We start from the raw sequence: 27,696 nt of genomic DNA, 5'->3' as shown, positions 1-27,696 counted from the left end.
ATCATTCATGTACCTTTAACATATGTATACATTCATACATACTTCTTTTTTACACAAGTACCATTACATCATATGTTATGTAAAGTATGAAATACACAAACAAGGAAATTAAATAATGAAATTACAAAATAAACAGAAAGAAGTATTTTAATACTTCCTTGTCATCTTGCACAACTCGTGGGGTACATGACCCCACTTTGGAGAAGTAAAATACATATAACATGCTTAGTGAAGCTGAATTCCCCTTAAACCAAGTTTCCTTGCCTACTTTATGATTATCCTCTCTATCCAAAGCTTCATTCTCTTTCTTATTCCTCCTCTGTTTCCCTCAGGAGGAGGAGTGACAAAGAAAAGCAGGGATTGAAACAAATCAGGAAACTGCAGCATCCTCCCAGAAACAAAAGCCCCTCCATGTCTCCCATTTCTTTGTAGAGAAGGCTTTAGTATCCTAGACTTTCTCTGAGTTCCAAACAGCAGACTTAAGGAGTTACCAATTAGGGAAGTGAGAGAATGTGGAAACAAAGGAAAGACAGTTAAACAAGGTAGGTTGAGTAATAGTTCAGCAAAAAAAGAGAGTCCTACTTCCTCCTCAAGGAATATACATAAATATCTGATGCATATATCTTTGAGCTGTTCTACAGAAATGAAACTCCCACCCAGGTGGAAGATGGTAACAACATGCTGAACACAAGCATGTAAATCCCAGACTGGTTGGAACCAGAAAGTTGGTGATTAAGTTTCCTGAACACCCTGTTACCTCACCACCAAAGGGATCAGAAGAAAGTCATGAACTCTGTCCCCTCGCCCCCACATTTGCCTCTATAAACTGTTCCCTGACAGCCATTGGGGAGTTCGGGTCTTTTGAGCATGAGCTTCCTACTCTCCTTGTCTTGTGCCCTGAAAATAAACGCTGTACTTTACTTCACCACAACTGATGTCAGTAGATTGGCTTTGCTGTGTGGCAGGTGAGTGGACCCAAGTTTGGTTTGGTAACTTTAGAACACTGCCTTACATGAAGCAAAACTCACTATATACTATGTATGAATTATTTTTATGCCTAAGGTAAAGTCCAACTGAAATGAAGAATTTTAAACCTCATATTGGCTTCTTTTTCTGACATGACTACCATTTTATGTATGTAGCAGAGAATGGCTGAGTTGTAAGTCAAAGCTCTTCCAACATAGAAGAATCTTTTTGCACAATCCTGGCCAGTATTTTCTTCTACCAAGAGAAGAATTACAGAGTTATTTTCAATAACACCTTATTTCCAAGAAAGATTGGTGACTTCTCCCCTTCAGATGGGTACTGAAGACAGCACAGTTGCTTTCTTTGGTGTGAAGCTGGCATGATATTACCCCCTTGATAAATGAAAACTATATCATAAGGATCTGTCCAAATGGGAAAGAGAATGGGGAGGGGGGAGATTCAAAATTGGAAGAAAACAGAAAAGTCTCTGTCTTTTCCCTAATTATCCTTTTACTATAATCAGCACTGTCCTTGACATTATTTATCATATACAATTGGTAAGACACACTGATTTTGAAATTTATTGTTTTGGCATTGAGTGTAAGTCTAGAAATTTGTATAAGTATATTCTTTGTATATTTTTTTCTATTTTCACACTCATTCTTTTGTTATTCCTAAGCATTGTTACATATATTGAGCATCCGCTCTAAGTCAGGTACTGTGCCAGGCATTATTTTGGGTATGAATTTGTCTTTTGAACAAAGAGAAGCAAATCATAGGATCTGATGGAAATAAATACTAAAGAGCCCAAATTCCCACTCAGGAACTTGGGACTTGCTGGGAATTTGATATGAAACACATGGTAACTGAACTTAAATTAGTGAGCATCAGTCTTTCTCTTTGGAAATTCTTTTATTGCCTAGAGTGTAAAACTTTGAAAAAAAAAATCTTACAACAAAGTATTGAAAAAAAAATCAGGGATCTAAAAGCAGAACATGAATTTGGATTCACCTTCCAATTGACAAGAGCACACAGGAAGTATTTTTAATTCTGTTTGGGTTATTCTGGATTCACTGGGTAGCCAGGCTTAGAGATTTGCTTTGTGTTCAAACTTTTTTGTTGGCTTCATTCTTCTTGTCTCAGTGTAGACAGTGGTAATATTTAGTGTGTATATGCTTGTGTTGGGGCTTCCCTGGTGGCTCAGTTGGTAAAGAACAGGCCTGCAATGCAGGAGACCTGGGTTCGATCCCTGGATCAGGGAGCTTCTCTGGAGAAGGAAATGGCAAACCACTCCAGTATTTTTGCCTGGGAAATACCATAGTCAGAGGAGCCTGGAGGGCTACAGTCCATGGAGTCCCAAAGAGTTGGACATGACTGAGTGACTAAACTACCACCAACCACCATGCTTGGTTTAGATATTTCTAGTTTCACCAATATCAGGTTCTCCTCTTATGTTTTGCACATAGAGAAGACCACACTTCCTGCAACTTAGGGGGATCTGCGACAAGTTCTAGCTAATGCATTGTAAACTGAAGCAGGATGGTGTCAGTTTTGAGTCAAGGCATAGAAAGGTGCCAATGAGACACCCCTTGTGTCTTCTTCCTTCTGCTGTGGATGCCTGGCTAGGCTGGTGTAACCTCCTTCAACGTGGTCCCTGAGTAACCATATGAGTAGAGTTTCCCACTAACTTGTGATGAATATGAAATGGAACAAAAAGATAAAAGTTAGTCTTGATAATCCACTGGGAGTTCAGGGCTAATTTTGTTACCTCAGAATAACCTATTCTATCCTGACAGTTATAGGGTTTTAGGTTTGGGGGAGTTTTTGGAAGAAGAGGGGATACTTGGATCTTTCTCCAAAGATGTTCTACTCTGAGAAACTGTAAAAAAAGTACCAAGATTTGAAGACATCAGGTGACTGAAGTGAGAGTGACTTACTAAAACATCATGGAAAAGGACTTAAATATCCGGAATAAAGATAAATGTCGTGACCAAGTTTGTATCATCAGAACCGCATGGTGGTTCTTCAAGAGATTTATCCATGGAATTTGAATTGTGACAAGAATTTTCCTTTTTAAAGAATGGTGAAGGTGTCCATTCAGGCTTTTAAAAGTGAGGGATTTTTTAAAAGTGAGGTGCTTTTCCATATGAGGTTTTTAAGATTTTACAAAATGAAGAGTTTGTACCATGAAAATTTCTAGGAATAATGACCACTTAGGTCTCTGAGAAAGACATTCAGAAGAAAGAACCACAAATGGAAGCAAACAGAACTTGTCACAAGCGGGTCCCAAGGGAAGAATAACATTTAGGGCAAGAGCTCTCATTAAAAGTATATTGAAAATCTCCTAGTATAACATTTTTCTTCATAGAGCTAATATGCCATTACACAAGGTGAAATAATCATCTTCAAGTGCTAATGAAGAGACTTCATGCAATAAAATCCCTATGAGCAGAGTCTGTAATAAATATTCTGAGTTTGAAAGATAGTGACATTTCTTAGACCCCTAAAGGCCTGGGAGCAGCAGTAACATGGCAGAATCTCAAGCTGACTTGTTGATCTGTGAGGCTCTTTTAAATGTACTTTTAAGGCTGCTTTCTCCCTAATCCTGAACACTTGACCTTTCAGTCTGATATTCTTCTGTATTATTAGATTAGATGATTAGTTATTAAATATACTGTCTCCAGTAAATAGGTAATTGTATAATGCAATGGCCTTCAGCTTTTCCAGGCCATGTTCCCATGACATTTATAGTTAGAACACTAAGTCTTTTTGTAGTGGGAATGTTTAACCCTTTCTGTGGGTAGCAGAATGTACAGGATCTCGCATTCCTGTGGACTGAATGAAGGGCAGTCAAAAAATGTACAGCTTCACGTTTTTGAGAGCGGTAGGACTCAAAGATCACAGAATTCTTATACATTTATGTCCGCATAATAACAGTGAAAAAAAAGTACATAAGCCAACAATTTCCCTGTGATATGCTAGGTGTGAAGGACATGATGTAGTTAATTACCAGGCTTTAGGTTGGCTGCTTGAGAAAAGTTTATAGCTCTGTTCGGCAATCAAAATCACACAGGTGGAGAAGTTTTAAATGTCTCTATTGGTTTTTGGCAAGTTTTGCTTGCTGAGAAAGAGTGGTGATAGAGGAGGAAGAATAGTGGGGAAGACAGGATCTAGCAGGTTTTGGTCCCTTATTACATGCCAAAGTACATTCACAGACTTATTTAACCATCCTGGAAACGGAAACAAGTTTGTATTATTAGTTCTCATTTTGCAATTCAGGAATGTAAGGCTCAGAAAAGTTAAACTAGCTTAAGATCAAACACGGAGTAGTTGAATTGGAATTTGAACTTGGATCTGTTTAATTTCAAAGTTCCTGTACTGTCTTATATCTCACTGTCTTCCTTTCATTGAGTGCTTACTATGTGTAGATGTGATAGTACTTCTGTTAAGAAAGCAGGGGGAGGGAGGAGCGGAAATGGTCAGGAAAATCTAAGTATCAGTGATTCACCTGATGTCTTTTTAATTGTGTTTTTACTGTGTTCCTGGCAGAACACTATGAAGAATACAAGAGATGTATGCAGACACAGTTACAGACCCTCCAACTGGAAGTCAAACTTGATTTGAGAAGGCAAAGCAACACATATAAAACAACTTTTAAATTGGGTCCTATGAATGACAGTTCAATCTCTGCCTTAGGAAGATCCCCTGAAGAAGGAAATGGCAACCCACTCTAGTGTTCTTGCCTGGAGAATTCCATGGACAGAGGACCCTGGTGGGTTACAGCCCATGGGCTCCAAAAAGTTGGACATGACTAAGTGACTGAGCGCACACACAATGATTAAGTCTCAAAGTTCACCAAGATTGAGATAAGTATGGTGTGCTGATGATTACTGGAACCCAAGGGCCTATGATCTCCTAATGTAGCCAAGATTTGGATAAAAAGGACTTCAGGTGTGAAGTGTCAATGATGTGAGCCCAGGCTTGGTATTCATGTTGCAGAGGGGACATGAGCCTGGCGGAGGAGGAGAAGGTCTGATCACTTTCCTCTCCCTCTCTGGACCTCCAGAGCACTGGGGCTCCTCTCGTAATACTTGTACCACACTGAAGTTATTGACCACACACACTGCGTACATATCCATCCACATTTTCACATGAGCTTCTTGAGAATAGGGATATTTATTATCTATCTTCTTTTCCCCAATGCTTAAAGCAGTGCATGGTGCCCACAGATGCTCAATAAACACTTGTGAAATGGATGGATGGAAAGTGGTTGCTGGATGAAAGGTGGAATGATAGTAGGTAAAAGCTAGAGCCAGATTGGCACAGAGGGAAAAAAAATGTAAAAAAGATCTTGATAATGAGATAATTGCAGTATTTCTGAAGGGGTTAGAATGGTGAGAAACAAGAAAAACCAAAGCAATTAGAGTCTGGAGCAGTAAAATTGAGAAAGGGGAAAATGAAGAATTAGAAGTCAAGGAGCAGTGAGCAACAATGGGCTTTGGTTAGAAGTCTGATGAAGAGAGAAGGGAAGGCAGGGATCCTACAGGAGGAAATGTGGGACGCAGGGGAATGATCTTGTTTTAGGTAATAGTGAGCTACTTTTAGACTCGCTATATTGCAGATTTTAAACATAAATAACTATATTGAATTTAGGGTGATTTTGGGTATTTGGACATGTTAGTATATATGAAAAGACTGTAGGGGTATGGATGAGGATGGATGCATAGGTTCAAGCCTCTACCTGTTGGAGGCAGAGTCCAAGTATGTCTGGGGGTGAATGATTGCCTCGTAAGCTCCCAGAGATTACAGTTTCTGCCTGGGAGCCACAGGCAGGATTTGAGGAATGAAGCGATCCACTTGATTTAGTTCACCATGAGATCTCCTAAGGCCTTGATGTGTGATTTCAATCTCCGATTAATCAAATTAAATTCATTTTTTTTGAAGCCTTTTGAACTGGTGGTTAGTGATCTGCAGACATTCTGATCGGCTCCCAGTGCATCGATTCCTATCCTGGTTGGTGGGACCTGCTTCCTGTATATCAATGGGGTGGGGCAGAGGAAGGTACACACACACACACACACACACACACACAACGTTCACACATCACCAGAGGATTCTGTGTACTCAGCACACGGCCAAGACATTGGTTAGTGTTCTTATCATACCACATCACACCTGTCTACAGACAAGGAATACAAACCACAAGACACTTGACTCTACTAACATCAGGAGCCAAGCCCAAACCATGACTCAGAACCTGAGACTTTAGTAACTTCTCCTGGTCATGAAGGCATTCCTTTTTTTTTTTTTTTTTTTTTTTTTGAGGGATGATTGACATAAAGTGATATTAGTTTCAGGTGTGTACAACATGATGCTTTGACAGTTGTATATATTGTGAAATGATCACTACAATAAGTCTAGTTAACATCTGTCACCATATTTAGTTATAAAAATTTTGTTTTCTGGGATGAGAACTTTTAAGACCTACTCTTTTAGCAACTTTCAAATATTTAATGCAGTGCTATTAACCACAGTCAGCATGCTGTACTTTACATGCCCCAGGGCAGCCCTTCTTCGAATTTGAAACAAACTCATAAATAAGAACCCCCTCCCTACCAACACCTCGAAACAATGTGGTGGACAGAGAGTTCTGTATTTCATAGGAGATGCCTGCAGAGATTGCAGTAAGTTTCCAAAAATAAAAGAACAAACAGTTCCCCTTACACTTATTTGTTATGATAGCTACAGGACCAAAAAGAAACTCATACCATCCTGGGGGGACAGAATGCACAAGGATTTGATTTTGCTCATTTTCATAAACATCATGGAGCATCGTTGGCTCTGAATCCTACAGAGTCATCTTGGCATATTTATAGGACTCAGACCCACATCGGTGCATCAGGAAGGTTTCAGGTTTGGAGAACAGGTTTCCCTACTGACAAATAGCATAATTAGGCATAATGTCTTAAGTGAACATATTAGCTTGGGCTTTTAACAGTGTGCAAGCCTTGGCTTCCGCAATAACCGCCTAATCTTGTGTGGGAGCCATCCCAGGCTTCACTTGAACACAGGCGCTATGCGTACACCTGCAGACCAAGCTGGGAATGGGTTTATTTATATTGTCCTTGTTAGTCATGCAGCCTGTGTGCAAACAAAACAACATTATTCTTATCTCCTCAGAAAGTTTAATTCATTAACAATTAAAAGCTAGTGCAGAAAGAGGGCCAGACCTGGGGAGAGGTTCATCCTAGCACAGCAGCCCTGGTCAGAGATTTGCAGGGGCAACTCTCACAGATAACGGCACCGTGATGTTTGCTGGATTGTTTTTCATATAGACTTTACTCATGGAAGGATGATCTTCCTGTAACTTAATAAGATAATGTCGCCAACAATCTCTTCAAAAAATACCCTGTTGAAACTTGCTGTCCTTGGGCTCTTGCCAGAGCCCATTCCTGCCTCCTGCCTGCTGTCTGGCTTGTTTTTAGCAGTGGTTGCCTCTGGGCCGGGTTTGTGTTCTTGAAGAACTCAGTTCAGGATGGTCCTAGCAGTTGATGGAAGCCTCCAGAGCAAGTGAGTTCAATTTAAAACAGGGGTGGGCTTGAGCACATGCTCTATCATCTGAAGGGCAGGGAGCCAGAACTCCAAACCTGGACTGTTCATAAGTCATAGTCAAGGCCAGGGGTCATAACTGGGGAAAGTGTGGGATAGAGACATGGGAACCGTTTGTTCTTTCTGCTCAGGTTTTCTGTAAACCTTGAACCAGCTCTATGAAATTAAGTCCACTATTAAAAACAAACCAGGAGTCAGGCTCACCCATGGTTCTGGGCTGTGAGAGGCCAAGATCGATTTGAAAAGGATTTTTCTTCCTCACCATAGGTGCTAGAACAGGAAGAAGCCCAGAGATTCGCAGGGCTACACCCAGGACAGAGAATTAGCAATAAAAAATGCCCTCTCCTCTGAGTTTTGGAGGCCTCCATGGGTAGGATGGAAAGTGAGACTTTACCCGGCTGAGAGGGGTGACTGGGCTTAGTGTCACTTGAGTTTTGCCTGACCTTGGAGCAAACAATATATGCATTTATCTGTTTGGTATTGCATAGGTGGGTTTGACACTTGATTAAATGTTTTAGTTTTCAACTGCTTAGCTTTATATAGGTCAGCCTTTGTGCTGGAGAAAGAATTTGTACTAAAAACAATAAACAGCTTTGGAAATAGGTTGGATCTAAAATAAGTTAGGTTAATATTGCAATATTATGTCTTAGGCTAAAGGGGACTTCAGTCATCATCTGGTGCAAACCTTGTCTGCTCTTAAATGGGCATGAAAGAGTTAAATAATAAAGCCCCATCAGGGAGGGTAGTGGAAATTTTAATCCCAGCTGCTGCCCCTGGGGGTGAGAGGAGGAGATATTTGATAGTCCAAAGCAGAAAGTAAATATAGAGTAAATTACTTCCATGTAATTGGGGAGATTATTTCAAGTAGATTGCAACTTGGAAATGGATTGCTTCTTTTCAAAACCAAGGGTGACTTGTATATCTCCCACGGTGGCTTCAAGGTAGCACTGAAGGAGAGCACAATTCTCAGCTTTCAAGGGCAACTGTAACTAGTATATTTTATAAAGTCAAAACAACACATCTTGGATCCTCGCATTACTCAGATCTGTGCAGTAGTTAAGAGGAACAGAAATATAGACACATAGAAAAGTGGCCAACAGTAATATACCACCTTAAAAATCTGAACTATGAGTCTTACACAGAAAACAGAAAACTCTTTGCAATTAATATAATTGCCCTCGTTCAAGGAAATGGTCAATTTGACCTGAAATGGTGTGGAAAACCATGGGAGGGAATCTGTAGAGACACCTAAAAGAACTATTATACATTTTTTCATACATTGAGGCCAGTTTTCCTAGTAGTTTCCATGCTTTGGTTTCAGTGCTCTTTCTTGAAGCTAGTATGAATAGGCTCTAATTTTGTGTCCACGCAATAGTCTTTCCCATTTTTGTCTCCTCTTCTTAAGTATGTAGACTCTAGAATCAGAGAAACCTTGTTGAGACTCAAGGCTGCCTTCATCTATTACCTGAGTTTGGGCAAACTGCCTGGCCTCTCTCAGCCTTTTCTTATTTGTAAGGGGGATAATACTGATATTTGCTTCACAGGCAAAATGTTGTGAGGATCTAACAAGAAAATTCATGTGAAGTGCTTGTCACCTAGTTCCTTTTATGATTATGATGATAAACCCATATTATTATTTCTCATATGATATCCTATTTAGCTTACTCACCATTCAATTTTTCTTTAACTTATTCAGTGTGTAGCATTCAGAATTGAACAAAATGCTCCAGATATGGGCTTATATCAAGAGTACAAACCAGATGACCACCTTCTTCATCTTAGGTTCCTTACTTCTGTTGAATTATAATTGGTTATAACCCATTAGAGTATTAAATGTTTTTGTTTATGTTTTATCTTTTTTGTGGAGAGAGAGGATGGCTACCCCAGTCAAACTGCCCTAGTAAACCCTCTCCTTTGCTGTTGTACTTCGGTAGCTTTAGACCCTGGTGCAGGACCTCACATTTATTTCATTACATGTGATCTATTATATGTTAGTTCTTCTTTTAAATCTATGCAATCCATTTGTTTATTCATTCATTTATTATTGAAACTTTAAAAAATATATTTATCATGGACCAGGCTCAGTACCAGTTTTTTTCCCTACTCTGTTATTTTTAAATTCATTGGAGTTTTAGTAGAGCACAGTTTTTATGTCTTCAGGCAAACTGTTGCATAACATGTTTGGCTAAGTGCTAGGGCACAGGCCTAAGGTATGTCTTAGAAACTCTCCTCAGGCTGACGGATGCTGTTAGGGTGCTGTAGTTTAACCATTATGAATCCATCTTACTGTGGTATCATTTGGTACAAATTACATTTCAACTTGACCAGCAGGAAATCTTGAGACCCTCTCAATATTCTTGCTCAAGTCCAGATTCACTAGACCCACCTAGTAGACTAATTCAATACTCTTATCAAGATAAAAAGATTAATCTGATGTGATTTCCAAGTGAAATTAGTCTGGCTTGTATTCAAAAAGGGCTCAGAGGACATATTTTCACAACACATTCTAACATTTTGAAGAATTTAAATAAAATAGATCATAGTACCTAAAACATATGACAGCTATCTGTTTCAGATGCTCATCCTCACCAGCATAGAAAGTCGAGGATGTCAGTGAGAGAATTGGGCAGATAAACTAGGTTAAAAAAAATCCACCCTCAGATACTGTCCTTACCTTGGTTGTAGAGCACTTGCTTTATATTTACTAAGTTTTTTATATGTATTTCTCCCCTTTTGAGCTCTTATGGTCAGGGCCCTGCTTTTACTTCTCTCTTGTAATTTCTATTACAGTGTATGACAGAACATATGCTATGCTATGCTAAGTCACTTCAGTCGTGTCCGACTCTGTGTGACCCCATAGACGGCAGCTCTCCAGGCTCCCCCATCCCTGGGATTCTTCAGGCAAGAACACTGGAGTGGGTTGCCATTTCCTTCTCCAATGTATGAAAGTGAAAAGTGAAAGTGAAGTCGCTCAGTCGTGTCCGACTCTTAGCGACCCCATGGTCTGCAGCCTACCAGGCTCCTCCATCCATGGGATTTTCCAAGCAAGAGTACTGGAGTGGGGTGCCATTGCCTTCTCTGTGACACAACATAGGTGATCCTTAATTCTTTTAAAATCGATATACTCAAGGTTTATTTGTAAACCTAATGCCCAGCCAATTACAGGACATGGCAAACAAAGAAGAGTTCTATAGGTCCTAGGGCATTCCTAGAAACTTTTAGAGGCTTAGGAGACATGCTCCTTACATCCTATGAAACTGTCAAATGACTAGCAACCGAGTACAATGAGTGAGAAGTAGTGAAATGGCATCCTCTAAATATGGGGAACTTGGTGGTCATTTTTATTTTTTGTCATTACTAGGATTTGGGAATTCTAGGGGAAAAACTGCATGTTAAAAAATAATTTCCCCAGATCAGAAGGGGAAAGTGATTTTTTAACATGCAAGAGAGGAGCAACTAAAAAAAAAATGTTGGTTAGATGAATAAATAGTGCTTGTGAAAGTGCACCTTACACTGTGAAACCTTTCATAAATGGAGAGATGATGCAAATGATGGCTTACTAGGCTCAGAAATTGAAATAGGAGTCTTGTCTTAATGTTCCACATACACATTTTCCCTTTGAATAATGTATTTGTTTCAATGGGAAAAGTATTGGGACACTGAATACTTTTTAAAAGATAAATCAAAATGTGCTTGCCCATTTTTTATTACTGCCTGCTTCATTTGACCTTCTGCCTTTTGTTGGTAAACATATATATGTGTACTTAATATTGTTGTTCTAGTTACCCTCTTACTTTCCCATCTTAACCAACTTCAGTCTGCTATTCTGATTTGACTTAGACTTTCCAGTTCTTAGACTGTCAGGATTTCAAAGATGCATTTTTATAAATCAGTTTCTTTGAAAGCACTTGAACCAGAAGTCAAATGGCATGACGTAACCAACAGTTTTTCAATGGAGAAATGAAAATTCTCAATAATGACAAATAAGGAATCTAACCTATTGACACCAATTTGGTTACACTGTATTGATTTCTATAAAAATATTATAAAAGAGAGTGCTACACATATTCTACTGATCAAATTATAAGTATACTTAGCAAAGAAAGAAATAGTGCCAGATACAAGAGTTTGTCTTAGCGTGTCACCTACTATTAGTTATCCCTCACTGATTCAAGTATTTTCCTCGATTCAGGTGGGTCAGGCTGTCAAGGTGGAACCCCGAGGCTGCATGTGGCTGTGGATACAGAATTGAGTGGGCATGATCTGGAGATACAGCAGGTGAGTTCAGTATGTCAAGAGCAGAAAAAATGGCCCTACTACTTTCTCAGTGATCATGATTACCAGGGTATAAAAACAATTCCAAAAGCTCCTGTAAGTGTCTCAGTTTCTTACTCAGAGCCTCAGGATCTTTTTTTTTAATAATTTTTATTATTATTATTATATATATATTTTTTTACTTTACAATATTGTATTGGTTTTGCCATACATCAACATGAATCTGCCACAGGCGTACACGTGTTCCCCATTCTGAAACCCCCTGACCTCCATCCCCGTACCATCCCTCTGGGTCATCCCAGTGCACCAGCCCCAAGCTTCCTGTATCCTGCATCGAACTTGGACTGGCGATTCGTTTCTTATATGATATTATACATGTTTTAATGCCATTCTCCCAGATCATCCCCCCTCCTCCCTCTCCCACAGAGTCCAAAAGACTGTTCTATACATCTGTGTCTCTTTTGCTGTCTCGCATAGAGGGTTATCATTACCCTCTTTCTAAATTCCATATATATGCGTTAGTATACTGTATTGGTGTTTTTCTTTCTGGCTTACTTCACCCTGTATAATAGGCTCCAGTTTCATCCACCTCATTAGAACTGATTCAAATGTATTCTTTTTAATGGCTGAGTAATACTCCATTGTGTATATGTACCACAGCTTTCTTATCCATTCATCTGCTGATGGACATCTAGGTTGCTTCCATGTCCTGGCTATTATAAACAGTGCTGCGTTGAACATTGGGGTACACGTGTCTCTTTCAATTCTAGTTTCCTCGGTGTGTGTGCCCAGCAGTGGGATTGCTGGGTCATAAGGCAGTTCTATTTCCAGTTTTTTAAGGAATCTCCACACTGTTCTCCATAGTGGCTGTACTAGTTTGCATTCCCACCAACAGTGTAAGAGGGTTCCCTTTTCTCCACATCCTCTCCAGCATTTATTGCTTGTAGACTTTTGGACCACAGATACATTCCAGAGTTGTTTTTTGGCTGTTTCACCTATTCATGCGTAAACTAATGAAAATGGGTGGTGGGTTGGGCAGACTGGATGAATCTCCTCAGGTCCTTCATTCCACCTGAGCTACATGTGCCAGGAAGAGCCCCTTATAAGCCAAGTCAGCTTTGCTTATATATATTTTTTTGCTTTACACATGACAGCTTTGCACAGCTCATTGGGGACTTGACACTGTCATACACGTAGCTCTCATCCTTCTGTGCAGCTGGCAAATTGAGAATTTCTAGATTTAGGTGTTTAGGATGCCAATCTTAAAGAAGGAAAGGGGCCTTGTTTTGAGACTGCTTTGCCCGGCAAGCGCAAAATCTTTACTTAACTTGAATGCTTACTGTGGCATATTTTAGAGGTGGGCAGGTAGAGATACTAAAGAGGAATGCTAAGGAAACCCCAGGTCACCCCTAGATTCTTCTCATGGAACCCAGATTTAGTAAATACTACAAAGCCTTCATGCCTTCATAGTGTTGTAAGAAGCATGAGGGTTGTTTTTTTTTTTTTTTTGAAAGTCTGAATTCACTCCAGGTAAGTGGTTTTCAAAGTGTTGTCCTATTGAACTAGAATATCAGGGGTGGTAGTGATGGTGGTAGTAGGGAGGATTTCCAGGAAGGGAGAGTCTGCATTTTTAATAAGCATCTTAGAGCTTAATCCTGAGTAAGGTTTGGAATTATCATCTATGAAAAGATTCCCAAGATCTCTTGTTGCTCTGATGTATGGAATTTCTTCATTTTTGCACATTTTTCAGCTTTTGGTTTTGATTATCTCTTTATAGTTTCTTGGGATAAGAATGCCTCTCCTGGATTATTTTCCTCACTGGGTCTAGGACATCTTCTGCATCTTTCTGAATGAGTTGTACTGTCAGAGTCCCTAGAAACCTTTCATGGTCCATCTAAGAAGGAGATGACCTGCATTTATAGCACACAGTATAGGTAGTGGTGGGATTTCCAGGTGGCGGTACTGGTAAAGAACACACCTGCCAATGCAGGAGACATAAAGAGATATTGGTTTGATCCCTGAGTTGGGAAGATCCCCTGGAGGAGGTAGTGGCAACCCACTCTGCTATTCTTGCCTGGAGAATCCCTTGGACAGAGGAGGCTGGTGGGCTATAGTCTATAGGATCGCAAAGATTTGGACATGACTGAAGTGACTTCACATGCACACACGCATAGGCAGTGATCTTGGGCAACAAGAAAAGCATAATGTCAATAATATTTTGGGAGGGAAATAGCTCTAATACTATATAGTTGAATAATCTACAATTCACAGTTAAGTTCAATTAAATTGCATGAATTCATAAGTTACATAATCTCATCAATTCTCACAACTTGATGTGAAGCTAGGTACTGTTACTCCTGTTTTACAGATTAAGAAATTGAGGATGGCTCTCTACTCCTATCCTGCAAATAGGTTCATCTGTATCATTTTTCTAGAGAAGAGACTTGTGGACATGGGGTAGGGGAAAGGAAAAGATGGGATGAATTGAGGGAATAGGATTGACATATATACACTGAGGAGTTACCCCGCATCTGAGGTCAGGGGCGGCGGCCAGGATGAGCTACCCCACACCCCTAAACCCGAGGCCAAGGGCGGCAGTGAGGAGGAGCAACCCCACGACCGAGGCCAGGGGCGGTGGCCGGGAGGACCAATCCCATGTCCAAGGAGCTGTGGCTGTGTGGGCGCAGGACGGCCTAGAGGAGCTATCCCACTTTGAAGGTCAGGAAGGGCGGCCGTGAGGAGATACCCATCATCCAAGGTAAGGAGCAATGGCTGCCCTTTGCTGGAGCAGCCGTGAAGAGATACCCCACGCCCAAGGTAAGAGAAACCCAAGTAAGACAGTAGGTGTTGCAAGAGGGCATCAGAGGGCAAACACACTGAAACCATACTCACAGAAAACTAGTCAATCTAATCACACTAGGACCACAGCCTTGTCTAACTCAGTGAAACTAAGCCATGCCCATGGGGCAACCCAAGACGGGCGGGTCATGGTGGAGAGATTTGACAGAATGTGGTCCACTGGAGAAGGGAATGGCAAACCACTTCAGTATTCTTGCCTTGAGAACCCCATGAACAGTATGAAAAGGCAAAATGATAGGATACTGAAAGAGAAACTCCCCAGGTCAGTAGGTGCCCAATATGCTACTGGAGATCAGTGGAGAAATAACTCCAGAAAGAATGAAGGGATGGAGCCAAAGCAAAAAGGATACCCAGCTGTGGATGTGACTGGTGATAGAAGCAAGGTCTGATGCTGTAAAGAGCAATATTGCATAGGAACCTGGAATGTCAGGTCCATGAATCAAGGCAAATTGGAAGTGGTCAAACTAGAGATGGCAAGAGTAAACGTCTACATTCCAGGAATCAGTGAACTAAAATGGACTGGAATGGGTGAATTTAACTCAGATGACCATTATATCTACTACTGCGGGCAGGAATCCTTCAGAAGAAATGGAGTAGCCATCATGGTCAACAAAAGAGTCCGAAATGCAGTACTTGGATGCAATCTCAAAAACGACAGAATGATCTCTGTTCGTTTCCAAGGCAAACCATTCAATATCACAGTAATCCTAGTCTATGCCCCACCCAGTAATGCTGAAGAAGCTGAAGTTGAATGGTTCTATGAAGACCTACAAGACCTTTTAGAACTAACACCCAAAAAAGATGTCCTTTTCATTATAGGGGACTGGAATGCAAAAGTAGGAAGTCAAGAAACACCTGGAATAACAGGCAAATTTGGCCTTGGAATACGGAATGAAGCAGGGCAAAGACTAATAGACTTTTGCCAAGAAAATGCACTGGTAATAGCAAACACCCTTTTCCAACAACACAAGAGAAGAGTCTATACATGGACATCACCAGATGGTCAACATCGAAATCAGATTGATTATATTCTTTGCAGCCAAAGATGGAGAAGCTCTATACAGTCAGCAAAAACAAGACCAGGAGCTGACTGTGGCTCAGACCATGAACTCCTTATTGCCAAGTTCAGACTTAAATTGAAGAAAGTAGGAAAAACCACTAGACCATTCAGGTATGACCTAAATCAAATCCCTTTTAATTATACAGTGGAAGTGAGAGATAGATTTAAGGGCCTAGATCTGATAGATAGAGTGCCTGATGAACTATGGAATGAGGTTCGTGACATTGTACAGGAGACAGGGATGAAGACCATCCCCATGGAAAAGAAATGCAAAAAAGCAAAATGGCTGTCTGGGGAGGCCTTACAAATAGCTGTGAAAAGAAGAGAAGTGAAATGCAAAGGAGAAAAGGAAAGATATAAACATCTGAATGCAGAGTTCCAAAGAATAGCCAGAAGAGATAAGAAAGCCTTCCTCAGCGATCAATGCAAAGAAATAGAGGAAAACAACAGAATGGGAAAGACTAGGGATCTCTTCAAGAAAATCAGAGATATCAAAGGAACATTTCATGCAAAGATGAGCTCAATAAAGGACAGAAATGGTATGGACCTAACAGAAGCAACAGTTAGAACTGGGCATGAAACAACAGACTGGTTCCAATAGGAAAAGGAGTTCATCAAGGCTGTATATTGTCACCCTGTTTATTTAACTTATATGCAGAGTACATCATGAGAAACGCTGGACTGGAAGAAGCACAAGCCGAAATCAAGATTGCCGGGAGAAATATCAATAACCTCAGATATGCAGATGATACCACCCTTATGGCAGAAAGTGAAGAGGAACTCAAAAGCCTCTTGATGAAAGTGAAAGTGGAGAGTGAAAAAGTTGGCTTAAAGCTCAACATTCAGAAAACGAAGATCATGGCATCTAGTCCCATCACTTCATGGTAAATAGATGGGGAGACAGTGGAAACAGTGTCAGACTTTATTTTTCTGGGCTCCAAAATCACTGCAGATGGTGACTGCAGCCATGAAATTAAAAGATGCTTACTCCTTGGAAGGAAAGTTATGACCAACCTAGATAGCATATTGAAAAGCAGAGACATTACTTTGCCAACAAAGGTTCCTCTAGTCAAGGTTATGGTTTTTCCTGTGGTCATGTATGGATGTGAGAGTTGGACTGTGAAGAAGGCTGAGTGCCGAAGAATTGATGCTTTTGAAACTGTGGTGTTGGAGAAGACTCTTGAGAGTCCCTTGGACTGCAAGGAGATCCAACCAGTCCATTCTGAAGGAGATCAGTCCTGGGATTTCTTTGGAAGGAATGATGCTAAAGCTGAAACTCCAGTACTTTGGCCACCTCATGTGAAGAGTTGACTCATTGGAAAAGACTCTGATGCTGGGAGGGATTGGGGGCAGGAGGAGAAGGGGATGCCAGAGGATGAGATGGCTGTATGGTATCACTGACTCGATGGACATGAGTCTGAGTGAACTCCCGGAGTTGGTGATGGACAGAGAGGCCTGGCGTGCTGCAATTCATGGAGTCACAAAGAGTCAGACACGACTGAGCGACTGATCTAATCTGATCTGAACAGAAGCAGAAGATATTAAGAAGAGATGGCAAGAATACACAGAAGAACTGTACAAAAAAGATCTTCACGACCCAGATAATCACGATGGTGTGATCACTGACCTAGAGCCAGACATCCTGGAATGTGAAGTCAAGTGGGCCTTAGAAAGCATCACTATGAACAAAGCTAGTGGAGGTGACAGAATTCCAGTTGAGCTATTCCAAATCCTGAAAGATGATGCTGTGAAAGTGCTGCACTCAATATGCCAGCAAATTTGGAAAACTCAGCAGTGGCCACAGGACTGGAAAAGGTCAGTTTTCATTCCAATTCCAAAGAAAGGCAATGCCAAAGAATGCTCAAACTGCCACACAATTGTACTCATCTCACATGCTAGTAAAGTAATGCTCAAAATTCTCCAAGCCAGGCTTCAGCAATATCTGAACCGTGAACTTCCTGATGTTCAAGCTGGTTGTTGAAAAGGCAGAGGAACCAGAGATCAAATTGCCAATATCCGCTGGATCATGGAAAAAGCAAGAGAGTCCCAGAAAAACATCTATTTCTGCTTTATCGACTATGCCAAAGCCTTTGACTGTGTGGATCACAATAAACTGTGGAAAATTCTGAAAGAGATGGGAATACCAGAACACCTGATCTGCCTCTTGAGAAATTTGTATGCAGGTCACGAAGCAACAGTTAGAACTGGACATGGAACAACAGACTGGTTCCAAATAGGAAAAGGAGTTCATCAAGGCTGTATATTGTCACCCTGTTTATTTAACTTACATGCAGAGTACATCATGAGAAATGCTGGACTGGAAGAAGCACAAGCTGGAATCAAGATTCCTGGGAGAAATATCAATAGCCTCAGATATGCAGATGACACCACCCTTATGGCAGAAAGTGAAGAGGAACTCAAAAGCCTCTTGATGAAAGTGAAAGTGGAGAGTGAAAAAGTTGGCTTAAAGCTCAACATTCAGAAAACGAAGATCATGGCATCCGGTCCCACCACTTCATGGGAAATAGATGGGGAGACAGTGGAAACAGTGTCAGACTTTATTTTTCTGGACTCCAAAATGACTGCAGATGGTGACTGCAGTCATGAAATTAAAAGATGCTTACTCCTTGGAAGGAAAGTTATGACCAACCTAGATAGCATATTGAAAAGCAGAGACATTACTTTGCCAACAAAGGTCCGTCTAGTCAAGGCTATGGTTTTTCCTGTGGCCATGTATGGATGTGAGAGTTGGACTGTGAAGAAGGCTGAGCGCCGAAGAATTGATGCTTTTGAACTGTGGTGTTGGAGAAGACTCTTGAGAGTCCCTTGGACTGCAAGGAGATCCAACCAGTCCATTCTGAAGGAGATCAGTCCTGGGATTTCTTTGGAAGGAATGATGGTAAAGCTGAAAGTCCAGTACTTTGGCCACCTCATGCGAAGAGTTGACTCATTGGAAGACTCTGATGCTGGGAGGGATTGAGGGCAGGAGGAGAAGGGGATGCCAGAGGATGAGATGGCTGGATGGCATCACTGACTTGATGGACATGAGTCTGAGTGAACTCCAGGAGTTGGTGATGGACAGGGAGGCCTGACGTGCTGCGATTCATGGGGTCGCAAAGAGTCGGACATGACTGAGCGACTGATCTGATCTGATATACACTGCTGCTGCTAAGTCGTGTCCGACCCTGTGCTACCCTAGAGATGGCAGACCACCAGGTTCCCCTGTCCCTGGAATTCTCCAGGCAAGAACACTGGAGTGGGTTGCCATTTCCTTTTCCAATGCATGAAAGTGTAAAGTGCAAGTAAAGTCGCTCAGTCGTGTCCTACTCTTAGCGATCCCATGGACTGCAGCCTACCAGGCTCCTGCATCCATGGGATTTTCCAGGCAAGAGTACTGGAGTGGATTGCCATTGCCTTCTCCCATATATGCACTACCATGTGTAAAAGAGATAGCTTGCGGGAACCCGCTGTAAAGCACAGGAAGCTCAGCTTGGTGCTCTGTGATGATCTAGTGTGGTGGAATGGTGCTAGTGGCAGGGAGGCTCAGGAGGGAGGGGATATATGTATACACACAGCTGATTAACATTGCTGTACTACAGAAAGTAACACAGCATTGTAAGGCAATTATCCTCCAATTAAAAAAATTATAATAAAAGAAAAAAAATAAATTGAGAAGACAAGGCCCTACCATAGGTCAGCAGACTCGTCTATGGAAGAATGGGACCTGGAGTCAGGGTCTTCCCACAACTGGCCCTTGGATGCTGACACATGCCATACGATGGCCTCCTGAGTGGCTTTGGTGCACATACATTGTAAGCTGATGCTGAGAACAAAGAGGTTGTGTCAGACCACTCAGTTTCTGATGTTTGTAATTTTGGTGGGGAAAACCTGCATTTAATTGCCATGGACATCCATTTGTTGAATGATCATTTTGTCTTGGGAAAGACGTTTCTGCGTTGGTCTAGCCTTCCCCGTCAGTGTCACCTGAGGCCTCACTATGTTTGAAACAGCTCTCACCCTTACGTAATTTGCCATTATATTACCCCAGGGAAGTCATGAATTAAGAATTCCAAAAACCTTTCTCCTCGTATCTGATTATGCTGTACTTACAGACACATCTAGTCACAGGTTTTTTAGACGTTTCCATGGCTTTATTTGGGGCTTCCCTGGTGGTTCAGAGGTTAAAGCGTCTGCCTGCAATGTGGGAGACCTGGGTTTGATCCCTGGGTCGGGAAGATCCCCTGGAGAAGGAAATGACAACCCACTCCCGTATTCTTGCCCGGAGAATCCCATGGATGGAAAAGCCTGGTGGGCTACAGTCCAGGGAGTCGCAAAGAGTTGGACACGACTGAGCGACTTCACTTTGACTTTCACTTTGAGGTGGCGCTAGTGGTAAAGAACTTGCCTGCCAATGCAGAAGACGTAAGAGACAAGGGTTCAATCCCTGGGTTTGGAAGATCCCTTGGAGGGGGGCATGGCAACCCACTCCAGTATTCTTTCCTGGAAAATCCCATGGACACAGGAGTCTGGTGGGCTACAGTCCGTAGGATCACAAAGACACGACTTTGTGACTTAGCATGCACATTGCTTTATTTTGATCATCTTGATTTAATTCCTTCATTAAAGTCATCAAATTAAAGAAGAAAAAGATATTTTCTAGGCTCCTGCTAGATATCCCTGAAGACAGAAGCAGTAGGGAGTCCAGCCAGCTTCTGCCGTGACCTTCTGGTAATGGAGGCACACTGTTAGGGCCTGCAGCCCCTAAGAACTAGATTCCTCTCATTGTCACACAATTCTTTATGTTGGGCTGAGACTTTCACACTTTAACTTCCGCACTCTGGTCCTTGTTCGGATCTCTTAGTAGAGACGTCTTGTCCCTTGTTTTCATGTGAGAGTTTTTCAAACACAGGAGCCAGTCATCATGTAGGTCCAGAGTCAGATGATTCAGAATTGTTAGGGCTGAATTGCGTGTCCCTAAAGTTCACACACTGATGTCCTGACCCGAGAGATGGTGATGGATGGAGAAGCCTGGCGTGCTGCAGTCCTGGGGATGCAAAGAGTCGGACACGACTTAGCGACTGAACAGCCTAACACTTCGGAATGTGACTGCACTTTCAGATGACGTCTTGAAAGAGGTAATAAATTAAAAGGAGGTGATTAGGATAGACCCTATTCCAATATAGCTGATGTCTTGATAGAAAAAATTAGGACAGCAAGACCTAGAAAGACACAGAAAAGAGACCAGGTGAAGGTCCAGGGAGAAGATGGCCATGTACAAGCCAAGGAGATGGGCCCCAGAAGAAACCAACCTGCCAGCATCTTGGCTAAGACTTCTAACCTCCAGGACTATGAGAAAATAAGTGTTGTTTAAGTCACCCAGTCTATGGTATCTTGTGGCAACCTGAGCAGACTAAGACAGGAGTTAAATATATATGGAGCTGGAGGCAAGGAGATAGGTTAGATCATCTAGAGAAATGTGTAGGGAGAGAGTGTAAGAGAACCATGGGGTAAAACCCTGCAGAGTAGTTACTGAGAGAAGAATTGTGAGAGGACAGTGAGAGAAGACAAGGGAAGAAAGGGTCCTTTGCTTCTTTTATATTGGGTTCTAAATTCCTTAACCTTGTGCCCACTTTTGTCAAAATTGTCTTTAGTGTTTAAAGACTCTCTTCTTTCCTTGCCCCCAAGCACCAGATTAAGAAGGTGTGGTTTTTAAATCGGAATGATTTTCATCACAACATTCAAAGTCATTGAATTAGGGGTTCATTCTCAGAAGCTACTTGAGGAATTTTTCAAAGTACACGTTTCTTTGACACAGCATATGAAATTCAATTTCAGTGTCATTTCATAGTGAGATACTAAAATATTTTATGAAGACAAACAAATAAACAAAACCCCAAGCCCCACATAACTCCCATGTGCTTCTGATGTGCCCATGGATTGACATACACTAATCCAGATGAAAGTAAAAATGAATTTCCTGAACATAAGTGGAAATAATGCCAGACCATTGTAGATTTCAAACTTCATGGAAAATTAAAAACTTCCCCTTTTTTGGAAGGATGTTTTATGAATCCAGTATATATAGCCTAAGTTTCCTATTCTTATTAGCTTATCACTTTCAGACTAATGTTGGAAATGATCATTGTCTGATGGCCTTTGGGGATGTTTATGTTCCTTTTCCCAGCAATGGGTTCCCTTGTCCAGCCGGCACTGTTCTTTTTCCATATTTCAGGATCTCAGTTTGAAACAAGCTATGAAAGCTTTCAACAGTCAATCATATTGACCATTACATTATTCTTTGTGACTTGGGAGAATACTCCTGTTACCTCAAGTGCTCTATCTGCTGAGAATTAGGAACCATTTCTATGTAATAAAGAACTATTGATCACCGGGAAGTATACTCTTCCTTCTTGTGGAAGAAAACTTATGACATTGAACTTGATAAGAGCCATCATTTTCACAAGCTCAAATGAAACACGTCTTCTTTGTCTCCCCTCCCACCTCTGCAGGTTCAAGTATGCAGGGTAGACCAAACCGGAAAGAAGGCATCACTTTAGACTGAAACAAATCAGGGCTAACCAGGTAATCAACTTCTGTATAAAAACAATGAATTGTGCTACTCTAACTTAGCTGTTTCAAAGAAACTCCAATGTGCTCTTTATTCATTTCTGGATTGTTTCAATCCAGTGTCCAGAAGGGTCTTGAAAATAACCAGAATAGCTAGACTCTGTTACTTTAGTTCAGGTACTTAGGAATATTAAGTTCTGAGTAGGTTGGTGAAAGTGAAAGTGAAGTCCCTCGGTCGTGTCTGACTCTTTGTGACCTCATGGACTGTAGCCTAACAGGCTCCTCAGTCCATGGGATTTTCCAGGCAAGAATACTGGAGTGGGTTGCCATTTCCTTCTCCAGTGGATCTTCCTAACCCAGGGATCGAACCTGGGTCTCTGGCATTGTAGGCAGACGCTTTACTGTCTGAGCTACCAGGGATTGCAAGGTAGGTTGGTAGAGCTGACTATAAAGGACGCTTAAAACATCACAGTGGGACTGTAGGGGGGAGCCTGTCCTGAAATTTGCCAGGTCTGCCTGGTGGATACTGACTTGACTGGTTCCTCTGATTTAAGGATGCTGAAAGTATACTTTGCTGCCCCAAGTTATATTTTATCCATGTCTCTGACGCTCCACCTCCAAAGAGTCATTCCTTTGTTTTTCTTTGCTTCACTCATATTGAAAATTTTTTTGGTTTGTGCAAAATACAAAACTACCATATGCAAGCAAATACATTAAGGTAGTGATTAGCTTTGCTTTCCAGTGACTAAAAGGAACTAGTTGAGCTAGAAGAAACTTGCAATTTCATCATTGGGAAAGAAGGAAAGGTTTGCTAAGTAGGTGAAGGGAAAGCACAGAGAGAAGAAGAAGGGGCCAGCTGACATTTTTTGCCCACTTGGAAAATTTGAACGGGGCCAACTGCCCACTCGAGCTTCCCAGATGGTGCTAGTGGTAAAGATCCTTGCCAGTGCAGGAGCTGTAAGAGACACGAGTTCAGTCCCTGGGTTGGGAAGATCCCCTGGAGAAGGGCATGGCAGCCCACTCCCATATTCTTACCTGGAGAATTCCATGGCAGCTACAGTACATAGTCACACAGAGTTGGACACAAATGGAGCAACTTAGCACATATGAAAGTGCCCACTAAATACTGCTTAAAAACAAAACAAGCAACATATCTTTGAGAGCACTTTATTGCACTATTTCAGTAATTGTATTGGCCAGGACTCAGCAAGACTAGACTTAGGAAGGGTGGTTAACATTTCAGCTCTAGCATGACTTGTAAATCATGACATTGATTTGGGCACAGAGGCTAGAATATTTGAGGAGTTCCCTTCAAAGCTCAAACACAGAGGGCAGAAAAGAGAGTTGGGCTTTAATATCACATTCCCCGTTTTGTAAGTTTGAGCTTGAGTTATGAAGCATCAAAGATCATTTTGTTCCTGCATTCGATTTTCTTCTTTTCACTTAGAAAAGACCTTTTAGGCCAACAACCACTTGAGATGTCCCTGATTCCTCCGTGTTTCACTCACTGGCTCCTGGCTCCTGGAATCTGTTGGACTTGTATTTGCATTCACCATTTCTCAGGAGGGAAATGATTCTAGTGACCTCACTGTGGGGAGACAGGAGTTTCTGGTGAGTCATCAAACTGCCAGGCTGTTCTATGTAAGTGGGCTCTTGGCTCTGGATTAGGAAAGGAATGCCTTCATCGGGTAACACTGAAGCATCTTGGTGAACTCGCTAAGTGCGTGGGGTTACTAACCACCGTTTTTGGTGGGAAGATCAGGCTGTCACTTGTACTTCACCTTCAGAATTCTCCTCTGCTTGAATTAAGCTCTGCAGGCAGTGTCCTGGATTGTGAGAAGGATAGAGACCCTGAAGACATGCTGGCATTTATTCCTCCCACTGCTCCTGAGGACACACAGGAGAGTGTTCTGGCCAAATTAACCAGTTATCGGTTCCCCGAATAACTTCGGTTTTGGACCCCTGACTTGCCTCTGTGAGTAAGTGAGAGGTTATCTTCCTTGCGTACTTTTGCCTCTTGGCTTTCCTGTCACTACACGAACATTCAGCCCACAGATTTCTGTTATCTAATCAGGTGCATCGGTCTGTGGTGGAGACGAGAAGGGAGGAACGCCCCTCTGACTCAGGTTTTGCACAAACAAAACTCATCCTTGTTAGCAAAGGCAGGAGGAGTACCCATGGCTGCTCAGATCAGATTTTCTCCCCACACTCTGTAGGGCAGTGCAGATGGGTGGGTTTTTACGGCAAGATAAGCAACTGGAGGGCTCCACTTGGGTATGCTAAAAAAAATTAAAATGTCAATATTTACACATGACCTTCAAGGCTCTTACACTCTTGCTTTCTTAGGATTCAGTACAGACTGCGTTTTCTTTAGCCTGTTACCAACAGCTTGGAAATTCAGTTAGAGGACATAACCCAAATGTTCTCCAAATGTTCCTCCCAAATGGTCATCGTGAAAAGTGCTGTTTTAAGGCGTGCAACCTTTCTGCACTAAGAGAGGGCTGTCGTCCTGCTTACCCAACTGCGGGGGAATTATCTGGAGATTAAAACCACCGATGATAAAGATAGTGCTGCCAAGCTGCTTTAATTTGTTGATAACTAAAGCACAAGAGGCCTCTTACAGGCTTCTCGAAGCCTCACTATTGTGTAGTGCACATTCAACCCTTGCTTGTGTGCTGACACAAACAAATAAATGCGATCATAACGGTTGAAATGTAGTTAGAAACACAATTGAGAACATCTGTATTGTAAGCAGAAATAAATTAGAAATACTGAAGTGTTGTGTAGCTGTGAAAACGAAGGAATAAAAAAATAACCCACAGTACCTGGATTAAGTGGTTATAAATAATTTATAAAGCAAAAATCTCATTACCCCCTGTGTAAACTCCCCCCTCAATGAAATATATTTTATGAATGTAGTAACACTGTAATAACCAAAGCATTTGTTTTTCCCCACAAACTTTCCATTTCATAACTGGGAGATTGTTTGGATTTACAAGTTCAGGACAAAACATCCCCGAATTTACTGGTTTTGCTTTCTTCCTGTGACCTTCAGCCCCGGGACTCTGTGGGGCTCTGCACGCCTTATCAGAATGCTGCTTTGCACATGTGAAAGTTTTCCCCAAATACCTTTCTGTAAATATGTTAACAGAAGTGAATACAAATCCCCTCAGCTCTGGGGAAAGGGCCTTGAAACTTGCATTGCAGTGCCCATGGGGAGGGTAGGAGGCGTGCTTCCTGCCCAGGCCTACGTCACCCATGTGACTCCTGGAGTCCAGGCCACTGTCAATAAACTCAATCATGCTGTCTGGATCACTAAATAAAGTGACAGTTGCCAGATTAGCGAGTTTGTCCAGCTGAGCTATGGGGCCATTACAAGGGGGGCCAGAATTTTCCACCGGGCACTATGCTCAGCATAGCCAGGATCCAAGGGGAGCCTGATTCTCTGCACACTCACTCACCCCTGCAGCTCTTCCCTCTCCAGTTTCTTGGTTCTTTTTTTTTCTATCATAAACCCATAGTCAGACTCTGGAACATCATGAGACCCAGTGGCATGCTCAAGGGTTAAGCATGACTCTGGTGTCCTGTTGTTTATGAAACCCAGTTCTTCTGAGTCATGCAAGCTGAACCCTCATATCTTTAAGAGATGCTAGGGAGGGAGGTAAAGCGGAGGAAGCTGGCTCATTACAACCTTTTATGTAACAGGAGACACCCTAAGCCTAATCGGCTCCTACCTCAAATACCTTGTGATTCCTTCTGAGCTTTTAATTAATGAGTTAACGTACATCCTATCTGGCTCTCTTGGAGTCCTTGGAATGGTTCCTCAGTGAACCACAGATATCCACAAAGATAACTGTCTGATTTCTAGCCTGAAGCCTGGTCAGGTGCTGCTCCACTCTCATGACTTGTGACCATGTTCTATTTCTGCCTCACCCATTGGAGGTGGCTAAGCCACTAAGCAGAATGACCCCATTAGATTCCCTTCTGGTAAGAAGTCACTCATGGACTCATCTTTGGAGTCACATTGAGAGACATGTAATTTCTCCTTGTTCAGGTATGCAGCTAGTGGGGGAAATTACTAGGTTATGAGTCAGAAGATTGTTCTGATGTCTTCTTGAATCTACCTGAGTGACTTTGGATTCATCCACCTCGGAGCCTCACTTATTATTGGAAATGGGGATAGTATTACCTCGCACTTTTCACTTCAATGTGACCTAAATAAGGTCACGCACATAAAAGGGCTGTTTATGTGCTGTTATTGAATGGTTTAGAGCGTTACATGTTATTGAAGGGTATGGGGTTATTTGTCTTTGTTCAGGCTACCATAACGAAATACACCACACTGAGTAGCTTGTCAGCAAAAAAATTCATTTCTTTAAGTTCTGGAGGCTGGAAGTCTGAAATCTGGGAGCCAGCGTGGTTGTGTGAAGGCTCTTTTCTGGTTGTAGACTTCTCAGCTTCTGACTGTGTCTATGCATGCTGGAGTAGAAGGGAGGATCTTTCTAGAGCCTTTTCAAATTTAAATTTACTTATTTTTAATTGGAAGATGATTGCTTTACAGTATTTTTAGTTTCTGCCATATATCAACATGGATCAGCCATAGGTATACATATGTCCCCTCCTTGAACCTCTCCCCTACCTCCCACCCCATCCCAGCCTTCTAGGTTGTCACAGAGCACTGGATTTGAGCTTCCTGTGTCATACAGCACATTTCCACTGGCTATCTAGTTGATGAAAGTGAAAGTGGAGAGTGAAAAAGTTGGCTTAAAGCTCAACATTCAGAAAATGAAGATCATGGCATCCGGTCCCATCACTTCATGGGAAATAGATGGGGAAACAGTGGAAACAGTGTCAGACTCTATTTTGGGGGGCTCCAAATCACTGCAGATGGTGACTGCAGCCATGAAATTAAAAGATACTTACTCCTTGGAAGAAAAGTTATGACCAACCTAGATAGCATATTCAAAAGCAGAAACATTACTTTGCCAACAAAGGTCCGTCTAGTCAAGGCTATGGTTTTTCCTGTGGTCATGTATGGATGTGAGAGTTGGACTGTGAAGAAGGCTGAGCACCGAAGAATTGATGCTTTTGAACTGTGGTGTTGGAGAAGACTCTTGAGAGTCCCTTGGACTGCAAAGAGATCCAACCAGTCCATTCTGAAGGAGATCAGTCCTGGGATTTCTTTGGAAGGAATGATGTTAAGGCTGAAACTCTAGTACTTTGGCCACCTCACGCGAAGAGTTGACTCATTGGAAAAGACTCTGATGCTGGGAGGGATTTGGGGGCAGGAGGACAAGGGGACGACAGAGGATGAGATGGCTGGATGGCATCACTGACTCGATGGACGTGAGTCTCAGTGA

At 41.9% G+C, this 27,696-nt stretch overlaps 1 protein-coding gene across 1 annotated transcript; it reads left to right on the top strand.

The window, feature by feature from the left end:
* The first annotated feature begins 7,104 nt into the window (after positions 1-7,104).
* LOC133244329 (craniofacial development protein 2-like) lies at positions 7,105-17,177 on the top strand. Its single transcript, XM_061411359.1, is given in 3 exon segments — positions 7,105-7,536; positions 11,768-11,853; positions 14,219-17,177. A coding segment is annotated over 1 exon segment (1,752 nt). The 5' UTR covers positions 7,105-7,536; positions 11,768-11,853; positions 14,219-14,618; the 3' UTR covers positions 16,371-17,177.
* The last annotated feature ends 10,519 nt before the right edge of the window (positions 17,178-27,696 follow it).

This window comes from Bos javanicus, chromosome 3, assembly GCF_032452875.1.
Source record: "Bos javanicus breed banteng chromosome 3, ARS-OSU_banteng_1.0, whole genome shotgun sequence".
In the NCBI taxonomy this organism is placed as follows: Eukaryota; Metazoa; Chordata; class Mammalia; order Artiodactyla; family Bovidae; genus Bos; species Bos javanicus.
The sequence above is the reverse complement of the archived record's forward strand: the minus strand, read 5'-3'. Positions and strand labels throughout refer to the sequence as shown.